Source organism: Poecilia mexicana, unplaced genomic scaffold (genome assembly GCF_051168715.1).
Source record: "Poecilia mexicana isolate PSO_F unplaced genomic scaffold, ASM5116871v1 scaffold_4, whole genome shotgun sequence".
NCBI lineage: Eukaryota > Metazoa > Chordata > Actinopteri > Cyprinodontiformes > Poeciliidae > Poecilia > Poecilia mexicana.
The window spans coordinates 246,669-267,787 of record NW_028263373.1 but is presented as its reverse complement, the minus strand read 5'-3'; the positions used below and the strand labels follow the sequence as shown (position 1 = coordinate 267,787).

At 36.9% G+C, this 21,119-nt stretch overlaps 4 protein-coding genes across 4 annotated transcripts; 1 reads left to right on the top strand and 3 right to left on the bottom strand.

The window, feature by feature from the left end:
• Positions 1 to 1,117: 1,117 nt before the first annotated feature.
• On the bottom strand, positions 1,118 to 3,318 carry ncbp2 (nuclear cap binding protein subunit 2). Its single transcript, XM_015000612.2, has 5 exons — positions 3,166 to 3,318; positions 2,291 to 2,377; positions 2,111 to 2,205; positions 1,837 to 1,975; positions 1,118 to 1,584 (listed from the first exon to the last, which is right to left on the bottom strand). The coding sequence occupies exons 1-5, from the start codon at positions 3,238 to 3,240 to the stop codon at positions 1,486 to 1,488; spliced, it is 495 nt and encodes a 164-aa protein (XP_014856098.1). The 5' UTR covers positions 3,241 to 3,318; the 3' UTR covers positions 1,118 to 1,485.
• A 593-nt stretch (positions 3,319 to 3,911) lies between these two features.
• On the bottom strand, positions 3,912 to 5,541 carry fkbp2 (FKBP prolyl isomerase 2). The gene is made up of 2 exons (XM_015000610.2): positions 4,789 to 5,541; positions 3,912 to 4,285 (listed from the first exon to the last, which is right to left on the bottom strand). The coding sequence occupies exon 1, from the start codon at positions 5,377 to 5,379 to the stop codon at positions 4,825 to 4,827; it is 555 nt and encodes a 184-aa protein (XP_014856096.1). The 5' UTR covers positions 5,380 to 5,541; the 3' UTR covers positions 3,912 to 4,285; positions 4,789 to 4,824.
• A 481-nt stretch (positions 5,542 to 6,022) lies between these two features.
• ncbp2as2 (NCBP2 antisense 2 (head to head)) lies at positions 6,023 to 7,227 on the top strand. The gene is made up of 2 exons (XM_015000613.2): positions 6,023 to 6,144; positions 6,217 to 7,227. The coding sequence occupies exon 2, from the start codon at positions 6,279 to 6,281 to the stop codon at positions 6,582 to 6,584; it is 306 nt and encodes a 101-aa protein (XP_014856099.1). The 5' UTR covers positions 6,023 to 6,144; positions 6,217 to 6,278; the 3' UTR covers positions 6,585 to 7,227.
• A 759-nt stretch (positions 7,228 to 7,986) lies between these two features.
• On the bottom strand, positions 7,987 to 20,331 carry meltf (melanotransferrin). Its single transcript, XM_088004677.1, has 16 exons — positions 20,092 to 20,331; positions 18,994 to 19,148; positions 17,972 to 18,071; positions 16,603 to 16,785; positions 15,164 to 15,320; positions 13,916 to 13,983; positions 13,662 to 13,846; positions 13,121 to 13,286; positions 12,180 to 12,331; positions 12,003 to 12,099; positions 11,739 to 11,936; positions 10,513 to 10,666; positions 10,255 to 10,322; positions 9,994 to 10,181; positions 9,239 to 9,431; positions 7,987 to 8,338 (listed from the first exon to the last, which is right to left on the bottom strand). The coding sequence occupies exons 1-16, from the start codon at positions 20,138 to 20,140 to the stop codon at positions 8,271 to 8,273; spliced, it is 2,181 nt and encodes a 726-aa protein (XP_087860803.1). The 5' UTR covers positions 20,141 to 20,331; the 3' UTR covers positions 7,987 to 8,270.
• Positions 20,332 to 21,119: the final 788 nt, after the last annotated feature.

Below are 21,119 nucleotides of genomic sequence, written 5' to 3'. Positions count from 1 at the left end.
ATCTTTTCTCTCTAGCAAGACTCCAATGGGAATCATGGCGAGTTTGCCTACACTGCCACCTAGTGTTCCTTCTTATTAGTACAGTTAAATATTAATTTAAACGGCTTATTGCGTTTTTTAAATCTTGTTTAAAAAACAAGATTTTTTCAGTTATTTCTTTAACGTTTCTTTTTTTTTTTTTTGGTGATGTGTGTATTGTGTTCTGTCCCATGAATTTTATATTGAAATATTAGTTTTTTCTGCTTACTTGTCTTAGGAAAAAAGATGAAATTTTAGCTATCGTGTAAGTTTACTCCCATTAATTGTGGTAATGTTGATTAATGTGATCTGTCCAAATCAAATAAATTTAATTAAAGAAAAAAATAAAAAGCAGAAAGCTGATTAGATAGATGTGTCTACAAAGTACAAGTAGTGAATTACAACTTAAAAAATAACTATATACTTTCAGAAACCCTAAATCACTTGATACTGTTTAAATGTCAAGGAATACTGAAAAAACAAACTCAAATTTTGTCTAAATTGATTTTTTTATGATAAACAATTTGACATATAAATTGGTCATGATTAATGCAGGTGTAATTCAATCTGCATTTGTCATATTTTAGGTGCTTCTAGATTGATTTTGTTACTTTATGGACAAAATTGAGGCTTTGCATTTTTTGTCACCTGTTAAGATATTAACAGGTGACACTACAAAAAAAATACATAAATACATTTGTTGGAAAAAATAAATTACTGACCACCAGGGAACAAAACTGTATATTTTTGTTTTCATAAATTTTCCATCTACAGCAGTGTTTCTCAGCCCTGGTCGTCACCGCCCCCTGCTCTGCATGTTTTAGACGTGCCTCTATTCCAGAACAGCTGATTCAAATGATTGCATGACCACCAAGTACTGCAGAAACCTGTTAATCACCCAGAGATGCAATTCAGGTGTGTGGCTGAAGGGAAATGCCTAAAACATGCAGGACAGGGGGGCGATGAGGACCAGGGTTGAGAAACACTGATCTACCGTGTAGTTTAATTTGTAAATTCGCTACAAAAATAACTAAAAGTTGAAAGGAAATCTTGTAATTCTTCTGTAAAATGTTTCAAACTCCAGTGAAGACTGCAAACAGATTATTAAAAAACATATTTATTAAAATAAATGGTAAACAGTTTGACAAAGTTTTATTTAGGTAAAGAAATTCAGAGGAAACGATGCTTTCTAGTCAGGGAGAGTTAATCTGATAACTTTATCATTTCTTTTACTGGACTTTTCAACTTTAATAAAAAAAAATAATTTAAAACGAGAAAAAAAAAAAAAAAAAAAAACTCAGCCTGAAACTGTTTACGTTGGACAAAGATGCGTTTTAGTCAAAGTAAGTTTCCTTCACATCTTCAGCTCCAAGTTCCACCTGTAAAGTTCTTCTCCTCCTTTTTTAACGTCTTTCCAGATGTTGCTGGGAAATGAATCCATCCGGGTCGGGATCGGACCGACTCCGTCTAAAAAGAGTTTGGCCTCTCTGTGCTCCGATGCTGCTGAGCTAGCTTACCGTAGCCGCCTCTGGCCGGGTCGTAGTCCTGCCTGTACTCATCCCTCACCTGAAGAAACCAAACACAACCAGAGGCGACATGAAACGCACGACGACTCAGACAGGATATTTTACTACGTTCAGGTCCGTCATTATAACAAGTTCCACTGGATGATAAATTGTCCCAGAAGTTATTGTGATAAACGATAATGTTGTTGCTTTGAGACCATTTTTAAGTAATATAATGGTTAAAGTAATGCAGGAACACATTCTTCAGTAAACTTTAAATTCTAATGAACATTTAAGTTCTTCTTCTTCTTACTTGTCCTCCAGATTTCCCACGGCCGTACTGCCTGCCCTCCTTGAAGCCGGCGTCCCAGTCCGTCCTGATGATGCGATCGTCCAGCCGTGTTCCGTTAACGAAGCGCATGGCGTTCTCTGCATCTCCCCGCGTGTAATATCTGATACAACAGCAGCTAAGGTGTGTGTCACACACACTCTGTGTTTAAGTTTGTTAAAACAGTCAGGCAAACACATTTTGGGTGTTGAAACTTCATTTTTTTCTCTGATTGGGACATTAAAATTTGAAAGGATACTCTACAAAACAGAATCCACAAGCAGTCTTCTTGATCTTATCCAGACCTATGATGATGCGCTTCACATCGCCACATTTAGAAAACAGCTCATGCACCTGTTTTCACAACACAAATTGAAAATAAATAGACCTGAAATGTTATAATGAAACTTTAAAGTCGGATTATAACTAAGGGTTGTACCTGCTCCTCTGTGGTGTAGAAGGAGAGATTCCCCACATACAGAGTATTGCTCTGCTTCAGCAGCTTCTCCTGTTCATAGCGATTCCCCTAAAGCAGGAGAAACAGAAAAAATGTGAATAAAATATACTTTGAGAAAGCCAACACTTCAAATCCCATCTAAAATGAATCTGTTATGCATTAAACTTTAAAAAAGTAAACAGGATATCCTAAATCTACAGTAAAATAATGTTTTCTTCCAAAAATACATTCAAGAAAAATGCTTTTAGTGCAAGAACTTTATGAAAGTGTTGATTCTATGTGGTTTGTGTTATTTTAATTTTTGCTATATTTTATTGTGTTATGCTGATTGGGAAATTTCAATGTTTGTAAATTTTGTGATAAAAAAGTATCTTAAAAAAATGTGACTAAAAACATATTTTCTTTTTTTTTTTTACCGAGTTCAAATTTTAAAATGAATTTCTTTATAATTGAATAAAAAACGCAACATGAAAGCAGGCAAAATGGGAAAATGTAAATTAATCAAATCATGGCTGGAAATTACAATTTAAAACTGATTTTCCTTCCATTTATTTTTGCTTTATTAACAAAGGTAGGTGAAGAAAGACACTAATTACGGAGCAAAATATAACCACTGTAAACACTGTTTGAGTGAGGCACATTTTCTCATATCATCATACAGTTAAAGAAGCATAAGTCAGTATTTTTGTTTATATGTGCAGCAATGTAAACAATATGTATCTCGGGGTTAAATATCATAGCAGCAACCGCGTTCATTCAAAAACCTTAGCCGTTAGCTTCACAGTTGGCTAACTTGAAAAACGGTTAAAGCTCATTTAACTTCCGCGTCGCCGTCAAAAAGTTTCTTCTTCACTCACCTTAAAGTGCTGGTCTCTGTACTGACTGACCTCGATGTACGAATCGCTATTCAAAGCGTTTAGCTTCACGGACATTGTGGAGGAATCGCAGCAAAGCGCTCTGCTGCTTTTTTCAACGTTCAGAAACGGGACACAAGAATTTCCGGTTCAGGTGTGCGTCTGTTAAAAGGCTCCGCCACCACAGAGTGTTATAAACAGCGCCCTCTGCTGGTAACAAGCTATTACTCCATAATGGGTACTAATGTGGTGGTGTACCCCGCAGCTATAACAATGCACATAAAATAACTATTACACACCAGCCTCTCCCGCAATTAATTTTCTTAGTGAGAAAACCCCCTTAAATTTTCGCCCAATTAATTCTCGTTTTGCTCTAAATTTTATCTACATTAACTAGTTTTTCAGCTTGTGTGCCTGGATTAAAATATATCTTGTATGCAACAGCACCTTGAACCATTATCACTTTTTTCTTCTTGTTAAAATTCATAAAAAGATTGTATATTTTAACATATTAAAATATTTATGAGGTGTAATTTATCTTTTTATATGTTTGGTGCCTTCAGTAATCTTCTGCTTGGTCTCCAAATTGTTCTACTTTGACTTATTATGAACACATTTCATTTATTTTCATAAATATTAAACTTTAGTGTTGGTTTATTGCAAATCAGAAGTGTTCAGGATGCTCTTCCTCAATCAGAAGACATTGTCTAAAGCTAAACAACCTGCATAAAAATAATCACCACCAGCGCTTAAAAGGGAAAAGTTAGGGAAACATTTTATTGTAATTACAAAACAAAAAATATTCATAATCACTTGGCCCCTGCCTCAGTTTTACCTGATTTACTGTCAATCATTTGTGAAAGAGGAATGTAGCAATGTAAGTAAACAAGTTTTCATGAAGCAAAAATCAACAGATGAAGTGGTGTGATGTCATCCTGAACAAAAGCTGGACTTTACTGCCTAATATTGTTTATTACATCATACGATCATTTAAGTCATACTAAAAGGAGAACAGAGGCTCTGCTGGGGTTTAGATTCATTTCCCTGGTTTTGTTTTTAATCTTCTTGCTCATTCTTCAAATGTCAGGCGGTCTCCATTTAATGCAGCAGCAATTCTTGGATCCTGAAAGATGAAATAAAATATTCAGATAACAGAAAGAAATAATTAACCAATTTGAAATAAGAGATTAATTGAAATCAAATTAGGCAAAATAAAAACATGAAAAAATATATGTGTGTGTTAATCTGCTTTGTGAATTACTTAGTCAACTTCCAAGTACATAGTGGTGTACTTGACTGAGTAATAATTTGATCAGTTACTCAGTACTTGACTAGACTTTTTACCACATACTTTTTACTCACGTAATTTCTTGGACGGATACTTTTACTATTACTTGAATAAAAATATGTTGAATTTGTGCTACTCTTACTCTAAACATATCTGAAAATAAGCTTGTTATTCATTCACTTAAGTTACTCAGAAAAAGTAGAAATACTAAATAAAATTACTCGAGTAAAAATATTAGTGAAAATACTCCCTAAAATCGCTCCTCCCCTCCCCCTCCCTTAAGTAAATGTGACTGAGTAAATAAAACCAGTTTTAACATGTAAGAAAACAAAACATACTAATAAACTTCTTTAAATCCGTCGTTTATTTCTACGTCAAAGGTCCGATCTCCTTTCGATGCTCAGCAGCTCCACTTCGAAGATGAGCGTCGCTCCTCCGGGGATCTTCGGCGGAGCTCCCCGGTCTCCGTAGCCCAGCTCCGCCGGGATGACCAGCTTCCTCTTCTCGCCCTCGCACATGCCCAGCAGGCCCTGGTCCCAGCCCTTGATCACCTGGCCGGTTCCCAGGGTGAAGGTGAACGGCTGGCCCCGGGGAATGCTGCTGTCGAACTCCGTTCCGTCCTCCAGCTTGCCGGTGTAGTGCATGTTCAGCACGTCACCTTTGCGGGACTTGATGGGACAGTTGTCCACTCGCTTCTTGATCCCGATCTGCAGCTTCTTCTTGTCGGCTCCGCTAACCGCCGCGGGGCCGAGGGAGAGAGCCGCCATTACCACCAGCAACAGCAGCCGCATGGTTACAGAGTAGGAGCGCTGAAAAAGAGAGCTAGAAAATCCTTTTCCGAAAAACGGATGTATGAGCAGTACGACCGGATGTGGTTCACCACCTGGTGTTACCGGATAAACATTCCGGAGGATATTGGAACTGAACATTTCGGTCAAAGAACTTGTATTTTTTTATTTTTTTAAAACAGTCCTTAGCTTTATTCAGTAAAAACTGAGTTAAATTCTTTTTATAAATGCTTATTTTTTGTAAAGTCGAAAAAGTTTTATTTTTTTTTACATTTGCATTTTTGTGTTGTATATGTAATATAATAAAGTTGACGGTTTATAAGTGTCCACTCATTTTAATTAACATTTAATTTAATAATGTAATATGTAATAAATTTTCATTATAATTTCATAATGAAAACCAAAGAAGGGGGACATATATACATACACATAAACAATTACACATGTTAACAATTGTGATTAAAAAAACAACAAAAACATTAATGCTAATGATGTGTGTGGAGGGAGGGGTGTGCGTGTGTGTGTATTTCTGCTGCATTTTCCAAGACAGCCTCAGTTTTGGTAGTTTTCTAACATTATTATTCTAGACAATTCAAGGGGAACACATTTTTCAAGTTTAGAACAGACAAATAACGAGTAAAATACTACTCGTGTGATATACTACTTTGTAGTATATTTCACTTTTATGTTTCAATTCAAACATAAAAGTGAACTCCTGCCCTTCATCAGTTTTTGCCTTTTTTTTTTACTCTCGGCTGCGGATGAAAATATCCTTGACATCCAGCAGGGGGCAGTACTACAACTCAATTAAATGCAGATTACCGTAACACTGGAAGAAGAAGATTCTCTTGTTGTGTTACCAAACATCCACTGTCTTTATGTCATTTAAATCCAACTTAAGCTGAAGTAAGTAAAATTTGTACTGACATAAAATATATATATTATTTATATGCTTAATGAAAACTGATATCATTGTAGGGTTGAAAGAGGTCAAGAAAAAAAAGAAGAGAAGAAGAAGCAGCTAACCGACTGCGGACAAAATGCTATCTCGCATGTTAGCGTATCTCGTCAATAACCTCCAGGTTATTGAGAAGTTGGCGGAGTCCCGTCCGATCCGGAGGGCGGCTCAGCTTACGGCGTACGCCCTCACCAAGGCTCAGATCGTCGGCCGGGACACGTCGGAGCGAGTCATGCGGTCCCAGACGCTGCGGCAGGTCCGACAGGAAGCCGGCAGAGTCCCCGGCGACCTGGAAGAGGTGAGCAACCGCCTGCGGAGAGTCCGGGAGACGTTCGTGAAGGAGGTGAAGGACGGATGGAAAGATGGCTCCAGGCGGATAAAGAAGTAAAGAAGACCGGAGGGTTTCTGTGCTGCTGGAAGGACTGATGATTACGTTGGAGTTTAGGTCTGAATGAGGAAATATCAGTCTGATGTGAGCCTAACAATCTGCCTCTACAAAGCTGACGAGCATAACTGGTTTGCACCTTCTCTTGTTTTAAAATGAACTTCACTTTTTTGTTTTTAAAAACACATGGAAAGGGTTTTTATTGTATCGGAGAGGGGAAAAACTCTGTGTAAGCTAATATTGGAATATTACTACGACGGACATTCAGGACCATACTAAGAAAAAAAGTTACAATAAAATAAAACTTACGAGAATAAGCCATGATATCGATGTTCAATAAGTAGAATAAAAAGTCAAGTAAAGCCGTGATAATGAGAAGAGTATCAGTTTATTCACTTTTTCAATTGAAACATCAAATGCCTTTAACTTAGGGACCTTCATTTTTATTTATTGCCACCTTAATCTACACATTTTTTTTTCAGTGTGCAGTTCACAAACTGCCGTCCTGCCAAAGAGCTTCGGCAGCTCACTACTTGTAAAACATATTCTGCTGGAAACGTTTTTAAATGTGTAAAGATGTATCTGTATGTATATATAATGAATTTATCTGCCATTACAATTTAAATAAAGACTAATTTATACCAGATTATTTCCAAAGTGACTAAAGATGCAAAATATATAAAGAAAATTTGGAGTTGGCAATATTTTGAAGTTTGTGAGACCTCAAAATATTGAGGTTTTCAGCATAAAACTGGAGGAAATGAGAAGGAAACATTTAAAAAAGAACTGCAAAATAAGAAAAGCAGGGACATAGTTGGAGAAAATGTCAAATATTTTAAAGAATAAATTACATGACTCAGTTCATTTCGCTTACATGTTTATTTAATTTAGACAAGCACAGAACAGCAGCAGCTTAATGCAGTAATACTTATGCAGGCACACTGGCCTGGCAACTAAATATTAGTCACACGTTTAATCATTTCACAAAGAAATAAATCTCTATCAGAAGGAAGAGAATGCATCAACGTCTGACAGCATGAGTCAGTACATATACACTGATATGGCACCTGAACGTCATATAAAAATAAATCTTTCATTGTAGGAAAATACACAACAATCAGCAGTTTAAAGCAAAATAAAATGGAGCAACAAAAATAAGAAAGGTAAGTTTGTTTTGGTCAGAAGTGAGAAATAAACTTCATTTTTTTAATAATAATTGAACCAAAGTTTTTTCTGAGTTTTAGTGAATTTTCTTTGAGGTAAATATGACGGTAACTTATTTAAAGTGGCCTTTGTAAACTTTAAAAATCAGCTTTTTGACGAGGCGCTGTGTAAATGTAACAGGTGGGAGCATACGCACTGGTATGGCAACCCACCCTCCGTAAACAAAATGGCGCCCTCCGTCTTCTTCTCACATGTTGTCAAATCTCTGCCAAACAAACACAATGTGCTCCGTTTCTCTTTATTGCTCCAATCAGCTCTTTTATCCCCAGATTGTAAATTAACACACAAACAAACTGGATTGGGTTTCTAGAAAGCAACTAGTCTGAAGCTACAAACTGTGATTTAACTAGGCCGCAATCAAACGAGTTAAAAAGACAAAGAGGAAAAGAAGTGATGATGAGGTGATTGAGAGTGCGGGATAATGTGTGTGAAGAAGAAACAGGTCTGGAGGTGAATCTGGAGTCGTTACATCCAGACGTTGGTCAACGTGAGGCTGAGCAACGCAACCAGCAGCAGCAACGCAGAGGAGACGGCTGCAACGAAAATCAGAAAATATCAAAACCGAAAACAGTTTTCATTTTTGTGAGGGCTATCTTAATAGACTGGCAAAAATTACTTTTTCTGAGCTAAAAAAGTTGAAAAATGAAAAAAGAAAAATGTAAACTTTCTAAGATTAATCGGCACTTTGGGGTTTGTATGTAAATTCATTATAAATAACATTTTATTATTAATCTAATCATTTACGATTTTTACTCCTAGCAGATTTTCCACTTTTCAAATTCAGAATTTCCAAGATATTTTAGAGAAAATTTCTAAGATTAATCTTAAAATTTCTGATTTTTTTTCTAGTAATTTTTTTTTACTTTTGGAGATAAAAACATTCCTTTTTTTCTAGAAAATATCTGAGATCAATGCCAAATCAGATTTTTTTTTCTTGAAAATTTTTGACTTTTAAAACTCAGAAATTTTCACATTTTTTCCACAAACAATTCTGAGATTAATCTCAAAATTTCAGATTTTCTTTCTTGAAAATTTTCAACTTTCGAAACTCTGAAATTTCCTTGTTTTTTCTGGAACATTTCTGAGATCAAAAAAAAAAAAAATTCAGAGTTTTTGGGGCGTAAATTTAATCCTTTTTTGATCCTGTGAGGCTCTGATGGAGGCGTCTTCCTGTTAAAACCAGCTTAGCATGTGGAATATCTATAAACTTCAGAACTCTGCAAAATAAGTTCTGTTGCTATAAGACTGCAGCAAACTAAGCGACATCTGGCAGGGTTTCCTCAGAAAGAGACTAATAAACTCGACTTGATTGCATCATTTCATAACTAGAATTTAATTGGAATCCATAGATTACAGTAGAATCTGTCTGTATGATTGATATTACTAATAAGTCTGAATATCAATGTTTCTCTCAGAAAACCAAATAATTTCACCTGTGTTGGAGGAGCTGCACTCGAGGTCCTCCACTGAGTTCATGTAATCCTGACCCAGCCATTCCTGGTACGTCTTTTTGTCGCCAACGCCGATGATGCGAACAGTGGAGTCTTTGAAAATCAGGTCTGTGCCCTCGTAGCCCTGAGAGTCAAACATCTTGAAACCAGAACCGGTGTCACTGCTGAAGTGGGTCTGCAGAGACGAAGGAAGAAATACAGGAAAATGGAGAAACCTCAGAATCACTGCCAAAGCATTGAAGTCTGCCTTAAATCATAAAATCTTTCTGTACAGTAGCACCAGCTGTGTTTCCACTGACCGGGTAATTATGCAATTTGACATTTTGAAAGTAAATTTTTCATTTTGTGCTAGGATGAGGTATTTTTTAACCGTATCAAAATTGGTTTTATTTCGCAAAACTGTGATGGAAACTTTTATTTTTCAAATCACACAAGTCACATGATCTAACACCAGCTGTTACTACTGGCAGAAACCATGAAGAAGACGACAACAGGAAGTAGTTTTTAATTATATATCGCCTGAACAAACTTATTCATGTGTGATTTCAATTGTATTTCTTGTTTAGTGGGAACATTGTGATTCGTGTATATTTGTAATGGAAATGCAGCAAGTGAAATGATAAATCTCAGTTTCTAGAGTGTCCTTCAAAGATTCATTTTCATTATAAGTAATAAGTGTTGTCCCAGACTTGAGTCAAAGTTTTAGCCGTTTTGACTGAGCTCTGGACTGTCCTGACCTGTGCGCGGTCCAGCAGCCCGTAGATGGCGTGGATGTTGGTTTCTGGTCGCACCATGACGGCGTGAGAGGGAACCCTGGCCAGGTTGCACAGCCGGTACTGGGAGACCTCGGCTTTGGTTCCCTGGGAGCAGAGCAGCTGGAAGTCTGTCGACACCAAACCTGCAGCCCAGCTTTCCGTCGAATGACCTGAAACCACGACGGTCGAGTTAATTCCTGGAGCCGTCAGAACCTCCGAGACGATTTCTGAAAAGTTTCTCACCGTCTGTGTTTTGGAAGACAGTGGAATGCTTGACGAAAGCCACGTCTCCGTCCCCGCTAGCCAGACACCTGAGTGAGCAAATTACTGATTTTACACCTTAAATAAAAACGTAGCAGAAAAGCTTTCTGCTTCATGACACAACTAGTAAATTATTTTGAGAGAAAAGTAAATAAATTCCCCCCATGTCCTCTAGGGGGCTCCATAAACACCAAAACATTTTTGGAGAAGTGTTAAAAACACCAGGATTGGTTTCGGTACCTGAACGCCCCGTCGTAACCGTCGTACCGATCTTTTCCTTTTTCACATTTATTCTGGCCCGAGTCGTCTCCCACACACAGATCACACAGGTTCTTGGGGAAGCCGTTCTGATTGGCGCCAGGAACGCAGCTCTTCTCGAAGAATCCTCCCACCGCTAACAATCAGAGGAGGCAGAAAACACAGAGATGAGCAGGGCAGTTCAGGACCAGTCACCAGAATCTGAGTCCAAATGAGGATTTTAGTATCAGCTCAAACGAGTCCAAACGTTTTGTACCATCTGACAGAACCACCAAGCTGAAAGCACCGAGACGCCACAATCTATTTGTAAATGTTTAAGTTAAAAATGCAAAATAATTTCTTTATTTTTTTTGGTACCTGATCTGCAACAAATTACCATGAAGAATTTAACTCAATTTACAACAAGTGAAGCTAAAATTGACATCTGTTGACAGAAGTTTTGGGTAAACATATTTACAAAGTTGTTTTTTTTGTTCTTATATTTTTGTCCAGTTTTAATTTAATTCTCCTCTGAGGATGCTGTTCTTCCTGCAAATAGTTTTTTTTTCTTGTCTGTACACTCAGAGGTGGGTGATTACCCAAAAACTGAACTCAAGTAACTGATCAAATAATCAATCACTTAATATTTAAAAATTACATCATCAGATGGACCAAAATGTAAATTTGAGTGGAAATTTTGGCATTTTAAGAACAAAAATTACAATAATTCATAAAAATAAAAAATATCAAAATCACGCAAAAGAAAAATTTTAAATCAGTTTCTTTCAATAAAAAACTGGTGAAACTTTAACAGAAACATCAGTTGTGAGTCTGTTTGGTGAATTTTGGGTTAAAACTTGTTTGTTTTTCACTCAGTGGGAAGAAAATCCAGAGATTTTACTCAGTTAAGAGCAGAAATACTTATAATAAAACTACTCAAAGTACGGCGCAGTAAAAATACTCCAAAAAGTAAATTTTTTCAAAAGAGTTACTCAAGTAAATGTAACTAGATCCTATCCAAGTCTGTGTGTATGCCAATAATCAATTACCAAACTAGTAGACGATTATTTCAATAATCAATTAATCTGATTAATAGTTTCAGCCCTAGAAACTATTATACAAAACAAATCAAAATTACAAGAGGGAACCTGAAGCTAAAGTATGTATCCGACACCGGTATCGATATTATTGATACAATCGATATAATCGATCGACGCTCCTGCACTGACCTTGGGGAACCTGGCAGTCTTTCGGGCTGATCAGTCCTCTCTCTATCAGAGCGGACGCGGGGACGTTCCAGCCTGCGGTGCGACCGTAGCCGGTGTGACAGGAGCGACCGTCACGCAGGTCGTCAAGGCTACGGATGCCGGTGTTGCTTTTCTTCACCACTGCCACTGCGTAGTATGAGGAGCCGTCACGCTCGCCTTCTAGAAAGGAGAAAACGGGACGCATGAGAGCCGGACTGAGGAAACACGGCGTCTGGTTTCTGTTACCTGTGTAACTCTCGGCTGCAGCGGGAACCAAGCCGTAGTTTTTACCCGCCGTGTAAATGTACCCTCCATCCAACGTCATGGCGTCCGCCTCGTTGTTCTGCAACATTATGAAGATGGGAGACTGAAGCATTCTTTAGATCAAAGCAGTAAAGCTAAATATCATGTAGTTATAGTTACTTTGATCTTGGCCATGCAGTCAGCCAGAGAGGCGCCGTGGATGCAGCTGACGGTGGGAGTGAGGCTTTTGCTCTTAAAGGCGGCGCCCATATCGGCACATTTCTGCTGCTCTCCGCTCGACAAAACACACCATCGGATGGCAGAGGGGATGTCTGCAAAAAACCCTCAGTTACCTTCTGCTCTGTTTCACTCAGAGGTGGCAGGTTGAGCACCGAGAAACTTTCTTTTTGGTAGCCATCCAAGAAATCACTCAAATAAGAGTAAAAAAGTATTTGGTGAAAAGGCTTCTCAAGTACTGCGTTAACAAGACATAAATTTATCAATCAATCAATCGAGTTTATTTGTGTAGCAAATTTCAGCAACAAGGCAAATCAAACAGCTTTAAAAACACAAAAATACAAAGTAACAGAAAATATCACGCAGCCAGCAACTGAGAAAACCAGTAAATATCAGATTGTGCCAACATTACACATTGGTCAATATTTCATTTATTACGGTTCAAAAGAAACTCTAAAATTTATGAGGAATTTTTGGTATTTTAAGGACTAAAATGAAAATAATTTACATAAATAACATAATTACAAAATCAGGCAAAAGAAAAATGTGTCCAAATAAATTTCTTTCCATGTGAAACGTACAAAAACCACAGGTGTGTGTCTGGGGATTTTTTGGTTAAAACAAAGTTGTTCTTTAAGTTAGAGTCGAGATACTTCATGATACAATTACTCAAGTAAAAAGTAAAAAGTTACTCAAGTAACTGAATAAATGTAACTTGTTTTATGGTTTTATCACTTTTGTTTTGTGGGGGAAAAAATTCATGTTAACATTCTTGTAACAATGTTATAAACTAGTTAAATGGATTACTGTGATTTTTTTATGCTATTTGAAACATTAGCATTAGCTTGTTTAGCTTTAAATGAGGTGTTAGCAGTGCAGCTCACCTTGAGGTGTGCAGTCCATGGCTTTCCTGACGTTGTAATAGTTGGTGCTCATCCACCTGACGGGGTCGTCCGCCTCCACCACTTCAAACTTGGTGGTTAAGTCAGAGAACAGAAGATTTTCCCCGCCGTAACTCGCTGAAGAAAACATGCTGAAATCTGACTTTGACTAAAAGAAAGAGACAGAGGTTTCTCTTAGAGGTGACCTTGAACGGGTCAGGGTCGACCTACGGACTAAACAAAACATGTTCGTTACATTTTTTGCACAAAATGATTCTTACATAATGACAATTTAGTCTGCTCAGTTCTCTGGGGTTGCTAGGTAACGAGCTGAGCTTCTCTGGGGTTGCTAGGTAACGGGCTGAGCTTCTCTGGGGTTGCTAGGTAACGAGCTGAGCTTCTCTGGGGTTGCTAGGTAACAAGCTGAGCTTCTCTGGGGTTGCTAGGTAACGGGCTGAGCTTCGCTGGGGTTGCTAGGTAACGGGCTGAACTTCTCTTGGGTTGCGAGGTACATTTGAGTTGGATTATGGGACTTTTTACGTACCAAGCCTTCATTTAGCATGTTGAAAACCACAGAGGGAGTGATGTCATTGGTAACCACGACGCCACGAAACGGGACGCGAACCAGATGGCACCGATTCCACTCGGAGACCGGAGCTCTAGTCCCATCTCTGCACAGCAGCTCAAAATCCGACGATGACAAGGACTGGGCCCACGACGGAGTGTGAGCTGCAGCACAAATAACAGGTCAGCCAGTTTACTTAACACAAACACTCACAAGCTTTTCTTAGTCCTCACCGTCAGTGTTCTCTGAAACTGTAGTGTGTTTGATGAAAGCCACCTGCCCAGCGTCCTCAACCAAACATCTAGAGAAAACATCAGAACAAACAGATGCTGGATTCTTTTTTTAAATTGCAGTTTTGTCAGTAAACATCAGCAAAATCAAAAAGTTCAAAAATCTTTGCACCTTTACTTCTTGAGAAACACCTAAAACAGTGACTTCATTTTATTTTTCCATTTTAATTTAAATATTTAGGTTCAAGCATTTTTAGAAACGAACATTTAGATTATCACGTTCTTCTAAAAAACTGAAAAAATCTAAAGATAACTTAAACATATCTTCTCTTCCTGAAAGCATTTGTTGAACCAAAATGCTCTAACTAGTTTATTTAACACGGCATCTTCCAATATATCTAAAATTGACCCTTGCTGAACACCATAGTTGCTCTTAGGGATGAACTAATGCACTGTTTTCACTTCCACTACTGATACGGATATCTAGATTTTGTATCAGCAGATATCGATCCGATACAGAGAAATGCTGCTGAATTAACTGAAGATGTTTCATTTTTTAAAACGCAGACATAAATGTACTAAATTACACATTTATTTTATAACTCTGGACATGTATGACACATTTAAACACACCAACAGTTTCACAAGCTTGGTCAGACATGCTGCAAAAACAACTTCAATTTGTTCAGTCAGTACAACAAAAATAACATCCAATGTAAAATAAATGATAAAGAAACTGAAAATGAATAATAATAATAATAATAATAATAATAGGTTGACTATGATGGTCAAACGTATAAATAAACTGCCTTCTTTCAAATGGTTCATTGGTGGATTATTTAATAATAAGACATTGTGTCCCATGTTAAAAGTGAAGTAATCTTCCAGAACTCGGTTGCTAGGTTACAGGCTTGGCTTGGCTGGGGTTGCTAGGTAACGGTGCAGCGATATAAGTGAAATCTAGCACTTTTTTTTATCAATACTAAGGAATTATTTACTTCAGACAAGCTCCAATATCTTCCTTAAAAGTTGCATGTAAGTTAGTTTTGTGTTATTTCTAAGATATTTGCACTAGAACCTAAACCAAAAATACTTGGTAATATTTTGTGTTTTTGCAGTGTTGTCTGTATGCTTGTTTTTTCATGTCTTTCTTTCTCCTGTTAGCCTCTGTAAAGCATTTTTATCACACCTGGCTTTTTAAAACGTGCTTTGTGAATAAAGTCTGATTGATAAAATGAATGCTTGTGCTACCTGAACGCTCCTTCGTAGCTGTAGTACATTTCTTGCTCGCTCATTTCACATTTATGCTGTCCCTTTCCGTCTCCTTTGCACAGCTGACATAAAGACGCAGGGTCACCAGCCCCGTTAGCTCCAGGGATGCAGCTGGCGTTGAAGAAATTCGCCACACCTGATGAGAAACATAAACAAAAACAAACACTTAACTTGGCCTCACTGCAAAAGCACAAAACCTCACCAAGTTTTTTTCTCTATTTTCTGAGGCAAATATCTTGGTACGATTGAAATAAAACAAGTACAAGTAACTTTTCAGTAAAACATATGAGCTGGTTTTAAGTCAGTAATTCCTTAGTATTGCTGAAACTTACTAGTTCAGTGGCAAACCTTTTCACTAATAACTGGCTAATAACTAACAAATTTTCCTGGATGATAAATTATCCCAGAACTCATTGCAATATTGTCCATTTGAGACCATTTTCAACTACTAATGGCATATTAATGGAAGTACACTCCTTCAAAACAAATTAATTTCTAATTAACATTTAACATTGGAATTGGAAAACATTTTTAATATCCAAAATAAGTAAACAAAACAACTGAAACAATAATAATTAAAATGGATTATGAAACTTTTGTAGCCAAAATTGGTTTTCAAAAATATTAATCATTCATCTCTGACAGGGAAAACGGGCAAAAGTAGCAGGCAGTGTCAAAGTTTTGCAGCAGTTTTCAAAATGGCTGCTTTTCAACAATTGTAAAGGGGAATATCACTTTGACATTGTTCTCCAAATGGAAATTCATCGCAATAAATCATGTGATGAATTGATTTGGCGCTTATTGTGACAGGTTTACTTATAACCTGACATTTTTTGCTATAAATGAAACAATCTGCAAGTGGGACTAGTCTTTCATCAATATTAAGAAAATATTTATTTAAAACAAGTTCTTATGTGTTGCTGTAAAGCTACATGTAAGCTAGCTTTGTCTTATTTCAAACTTAGTAAGATATTTTCACCATAAACTATATCAGAGATTTTGTGTTTTGCAGTGTATCCATGATGTATTTGCTATGAAAAAAACAAATAAATATAAGAAAAGAGCAAAACAAATAAACAAAGCAAAATAAGACGTCAGTGTAATTTACCTACATAAAAACAAGAATCTCTGGTATTTTTTGTAGAACAAAACTACAATGCATCATTGACTCAATATTTTTATTTATTTATTTATTTTTATTTATTTATTTTTATTTAAGTCAATATTAGAAATCCCATTTTCCTCTCAAATGAGCAGAAATTCTGGTACATAATTTGTTTAATATGTCTGCATATAAAAATCGAGCAACTAAAAGCAGTAATGAATGTTTTAAATAGCAGTTGTTTCACAACATTTTCAGTTCATGCGCTTTTTATCCATTGTACATCCAAAATAATTGTATTTCTGTGCATCTTTACCCTTTGGAATGTCGCAGCCCATCACAGACATGAAGCCCTGGTCGATCAGGTATCCCAGCGGCATGGTCCAGCCAGCAGTTCGGCCTTTCCCGGTGTGGCAGCTCTTTTTCCCCTTCAGGTTGTTGATGTTGATTGCGGAGTTAGATTTCTTCACCACAGCAACGGCGTAGTAGGAGCTGGTATCTGGCGAAACAACAGCGGAACAACTGAAGCGAGCAGCGAGGTTGACATTTTGGAAATAAACTCGCTAAATGGAAACAGCTCGATAAAACTCGTTTTTCAATAACAAAAGTTGTGATGCTAGGATGCTCCACGAGACACGTGATCCAGAACCGGATGTTTCCACTGGTGAAACCCACGAAGAAGAAAATAGCAGGAAGTACTTGGAGGCCGTTGGCGGCATGTTTTTACTGACTTACTTCTTATTTTCAAGTGGTTTTAATTGCGTTTCCTATTTAATGCAAACAACGAAATTGCGGAATTGTGTTGTTGCTTTTTACGTTAACGGAATAAAAGCTGCGTTTCCATTGAATATATAACTGCGCAATTTAATATCTCGAAAATAAAATTACATAGTGGAAACAGCAATTCTGCTAGGATGGGGTGGTTTTTCGACCGCATAGAAATGTGATTATTTTCACACAAGACACATGATGAACAACCGGATGTTGCCACTGGTGAAACCCACGAAGAAGACAAGAAGTAGTTGTAAGACATGTTTTTAATGACTTATCGCTGAATAAACTTAGTGTGAGTTTAATTACGTTTTTTCTATTTAATGGAAAAACCACAATTGCAGAATTATTTTTCGTTTGTTTTTACGTTAAGTTTTGTGTGCATGTTATTTGTGACCTCTACATGAACTTACCTTTAGTTCTGCTGTCTTATCATCAGAGCCCCAACAGTGGTCAAAGTACAGTAAGTACTGTAAGGTTTCAAAATGTACCACATGCAATACAGAGATTACCATCCAGATATAACAGGTGTTGTAACTAACAATGTAGCTACATCAGCATTTTGCAACTCACCCAGATAATACTCCAGATATTAAGTTATCTCAGCATATATAATGTGTTACCTTTTTCTGATAAAAAGGAACAATGTAAATTTCTGATACGTAAAGCAATCAGTCATTATAATGATATAAGTAAAAAAAAATAGCTTGAATGTTGTAACTTCTCAATAATATTTTAAGGATTTACATCCATAGAATTTGATGAACCAGAACAAGAACTACCATAATAACAATTTGCATATTCTGTTTTTAGGCAGGACAGGAAGAGAAACACTGAAAAACAAACTTTGCATCTGACCATATCACATGATTGTGACGTAGTCTATACAGTTGAATGAAGAAGCTGAGTCTTACCACCATTCTTTGATTCACTGGCCGCCATCTTGAAGGTGGCGGTCTTCATCGCATTGTAGATCTCAGAGCCAGACATGGACAATGCATCCACTTCTTTTTTCTGCAGTGAGACATAACAGCATATATAGGAATGTTCTGAGTCTAAGTGCAAAAAGAAGAGATGAATGTAGAATTGGGCAATTAATAAATAATACAATAAGTGACAGTATTTGTTGTTGCTTCTGCAATTTCTGGTACTTATTAATTAAGTTATAGACAATCTAAAATGTCATATCCCTCAGAAAAAAAACATTGTTTAGCATCAACAGTATGTTTTGTGAATAAACAGTTGCAGTTTATTCCAGCTTTTCTTGAACCATTACCTGATATTAATCCTGATTTTTTAATCTAACGGATTATTTCACTGCAAAACAACCAAGTAATTTTGCCTTAATTTCTAGTGCAAATGTCTTTGTACCTTGAAATAAGACTAAACTAACTTACAAGTAACTCTTCAGCAAGACATATGAGCTTGTTTTAAGGAAAAAATTCCTTAATATTCATTTAAAATGTATAAGATTTTCTGGTAGATTATTTTTACCTTGTTATCAGTAAAATAATCGGCCTGTGGAACTGGTACTTTTTTATTAATATTACGTCAAAAATTCCTTAATATTGATGAAAAAGTTCTAGTTGGCAGATTATTTCAGTTATTTTAAAGCTCCGTTTCCTAGCAACCCCAGCCAAACTCAGCCCATTACCTAGCAACCCAGTTCTATTTCCAGTGGAAGGTTCTTTCACTTATAAGAAGACATTTCCCATGTTAATAATCAGTAAAACTAGTAGTTTTTCATCAATATGAAGGAATTATTGACTTGAAACAAGCTCCTACATGTTGCTGAAAACTTACCTGTAAGTTAGTTTTATCTTATTTCAAGTGAACTAAGGTATTTGCACTGGAAACTAGACCAGAATTGTTTGGCTTTTGCCGTGTTTTGTGTCATAAATAGTAAATTATTGTTTTGCGGCAGCCAAAATCCCACCTGTAGTTTCTGAATGCAGTCCTGGACAGCTGGGCCGCTGGTGCAGCTGATGGAGGGCCGGATGGAGACTTTGGAGAAAGCCTGGCTCATATCCTGGCATTTCTTCTGCTCCGGCTGTGAGACGGTGCACCATCTGATGGTCTGCTGGCAAAACACTGATAGGGATATTACTTATTACTGTGTAACTGAGCAGGTTAGGAAATAACTTGGAAACATAGTGCTGTTACAGAGGCTGTTTGGCTTCTTTTCAATGCTGATTTTTTATGTTATTAACTCTGAATATGGAAAAAAAATCTGCATTTCTGCAGATGAAAAAGCTCAGGAATATCCTGCTCTGTATATGTTACACTGCAAAAACACAAAATCTTACAGAGCATTTTGTCTAGTTTCTAGTGCAAATATCTTAGTGAACTTTAAATAAGACAAAAATAACTTAAAATTAACTTTTTAACAATATGTAGGGATTATTGTTTTCAATAATTCCTTCATACTGATGAATTTTTTATTTCACTTATAGCAGGAAATATTTGTTGTTGTAAGTGAGATACCAGTGGAGTTAGTACATTTTTATTAATATTAAGGAATTATTTACTTAAAACAAGCTGCTATATCTTGCTGAAAAGTTACTTGTGAGTTATTTTTGTCTTTCAGTTCACTAAGAGTTTTGCATTAGAAACCAGATACTTTGTAATATTTGGTGTTTTTGCAGCCAAGTAAAAATATCCAGTAAAAATATCAAACTTCACCAAGTATTCTGGTCTCTAGTGCAAATATCTTAGTAAACTTTAAATTAGACAAAACTGACACAGAACTAACTTTTGGCTTGTTTTCCATAATTCATATAATTCCTTTATATTGATGAGTTATTACACTTTAACACAGGAAATGTTTTTGTCATAAGTGAAATACCAGTGGAGTTAATACATTTTTATTAATATTAATTAATTATTTACTTAAAACAAGCTCATATATTTCGCTGAGAAGTTACTTGTAATTAATCTTTGTGATCTATAATATTTGCATTAGAAACCAGATAGTCGGTGATATTTGGTGTTTTTGCAGCGCAGCGTGTTTAGTCCATGTTTTAACAGCTCTTACCTGCAGGCAGCAGCAGCAGCAGAGCTCCTACTATCTTCCACGTTGTCATGGTTTTTGCGTTGCTTCCTCTCTGGGTTTCACTGAACCGCCTTTCTGCGCTTCTCCACTTTATATGTTCGCTCCAGAATCAAAGTCCGTTTTTTATCTCCGGTGTTCGACTTAAAGTCCTCCAGTCAAACCGGATCAGCGCTGTGATTTCGCAGATTTACAACCCGGTCTCCAGCCACAGAAACAGCAGTTCCAGGAATGTTTACAGCTCCGTTTAGAAGCGCAGCAAACGGCTCCACGTTTTCTGCACATCGCAGCGCGGCGGCCTGGCTGCAGGCCAGCGGCCGGACAGAGAGGCTCTGTTACCGCCCGGCCCGCTTCCCCTACCTGCCTCTTCTGGTGGTGTTTTTCCATTAAGGATGTGGCAAAGGAGGGATTTAATCCAGCACAGTGATGATGTTGGTGCCCGACTCGACGGAAAACAGTTTACCTGCTAACATGTCCGGGACGTTTGACTCTGTTTTCTGTACAAAACGCTTTTATCCTTTCACTTTATGTGACTTTCAGAAATAATCTACACACATTGTTGCCTCTGTTAAGAAAAAAAAAATGTGTAGGGAGAGGTAAAATACACAAATCTTTCATGTAGCAAAATAAAACAGAAGAGTATCAGCGCTACTGTGAGAAAAAGGAAAATACGACTTTTGATCTCAGAAGATTAAAATCTGAATTCTGAGATTACAGTCGGGCTGTTTTGATTTTCTGTGGCCCCAGTCCTCTCCTGTAAAATGTTGCTTTAAAAAAGTCAGAATTTAACTTGAGAAGAGAAAAATAATATAAGACATGTTAACCCTAACCATAACCCGACCCTAATAATTAACTGCAGTTAATTATTGTCTACAGAGTCACTTGCTCTGACGGTTTGAGGTTTTATTTTGCAGGATTTTGGTAATCAGACTCAGAAACCCGCTATAGAAGGATTTGGCCACATGGTTTTGGTAGACCTGATATTATTGTTGTTTGTTATCTTGTAGTGAAAA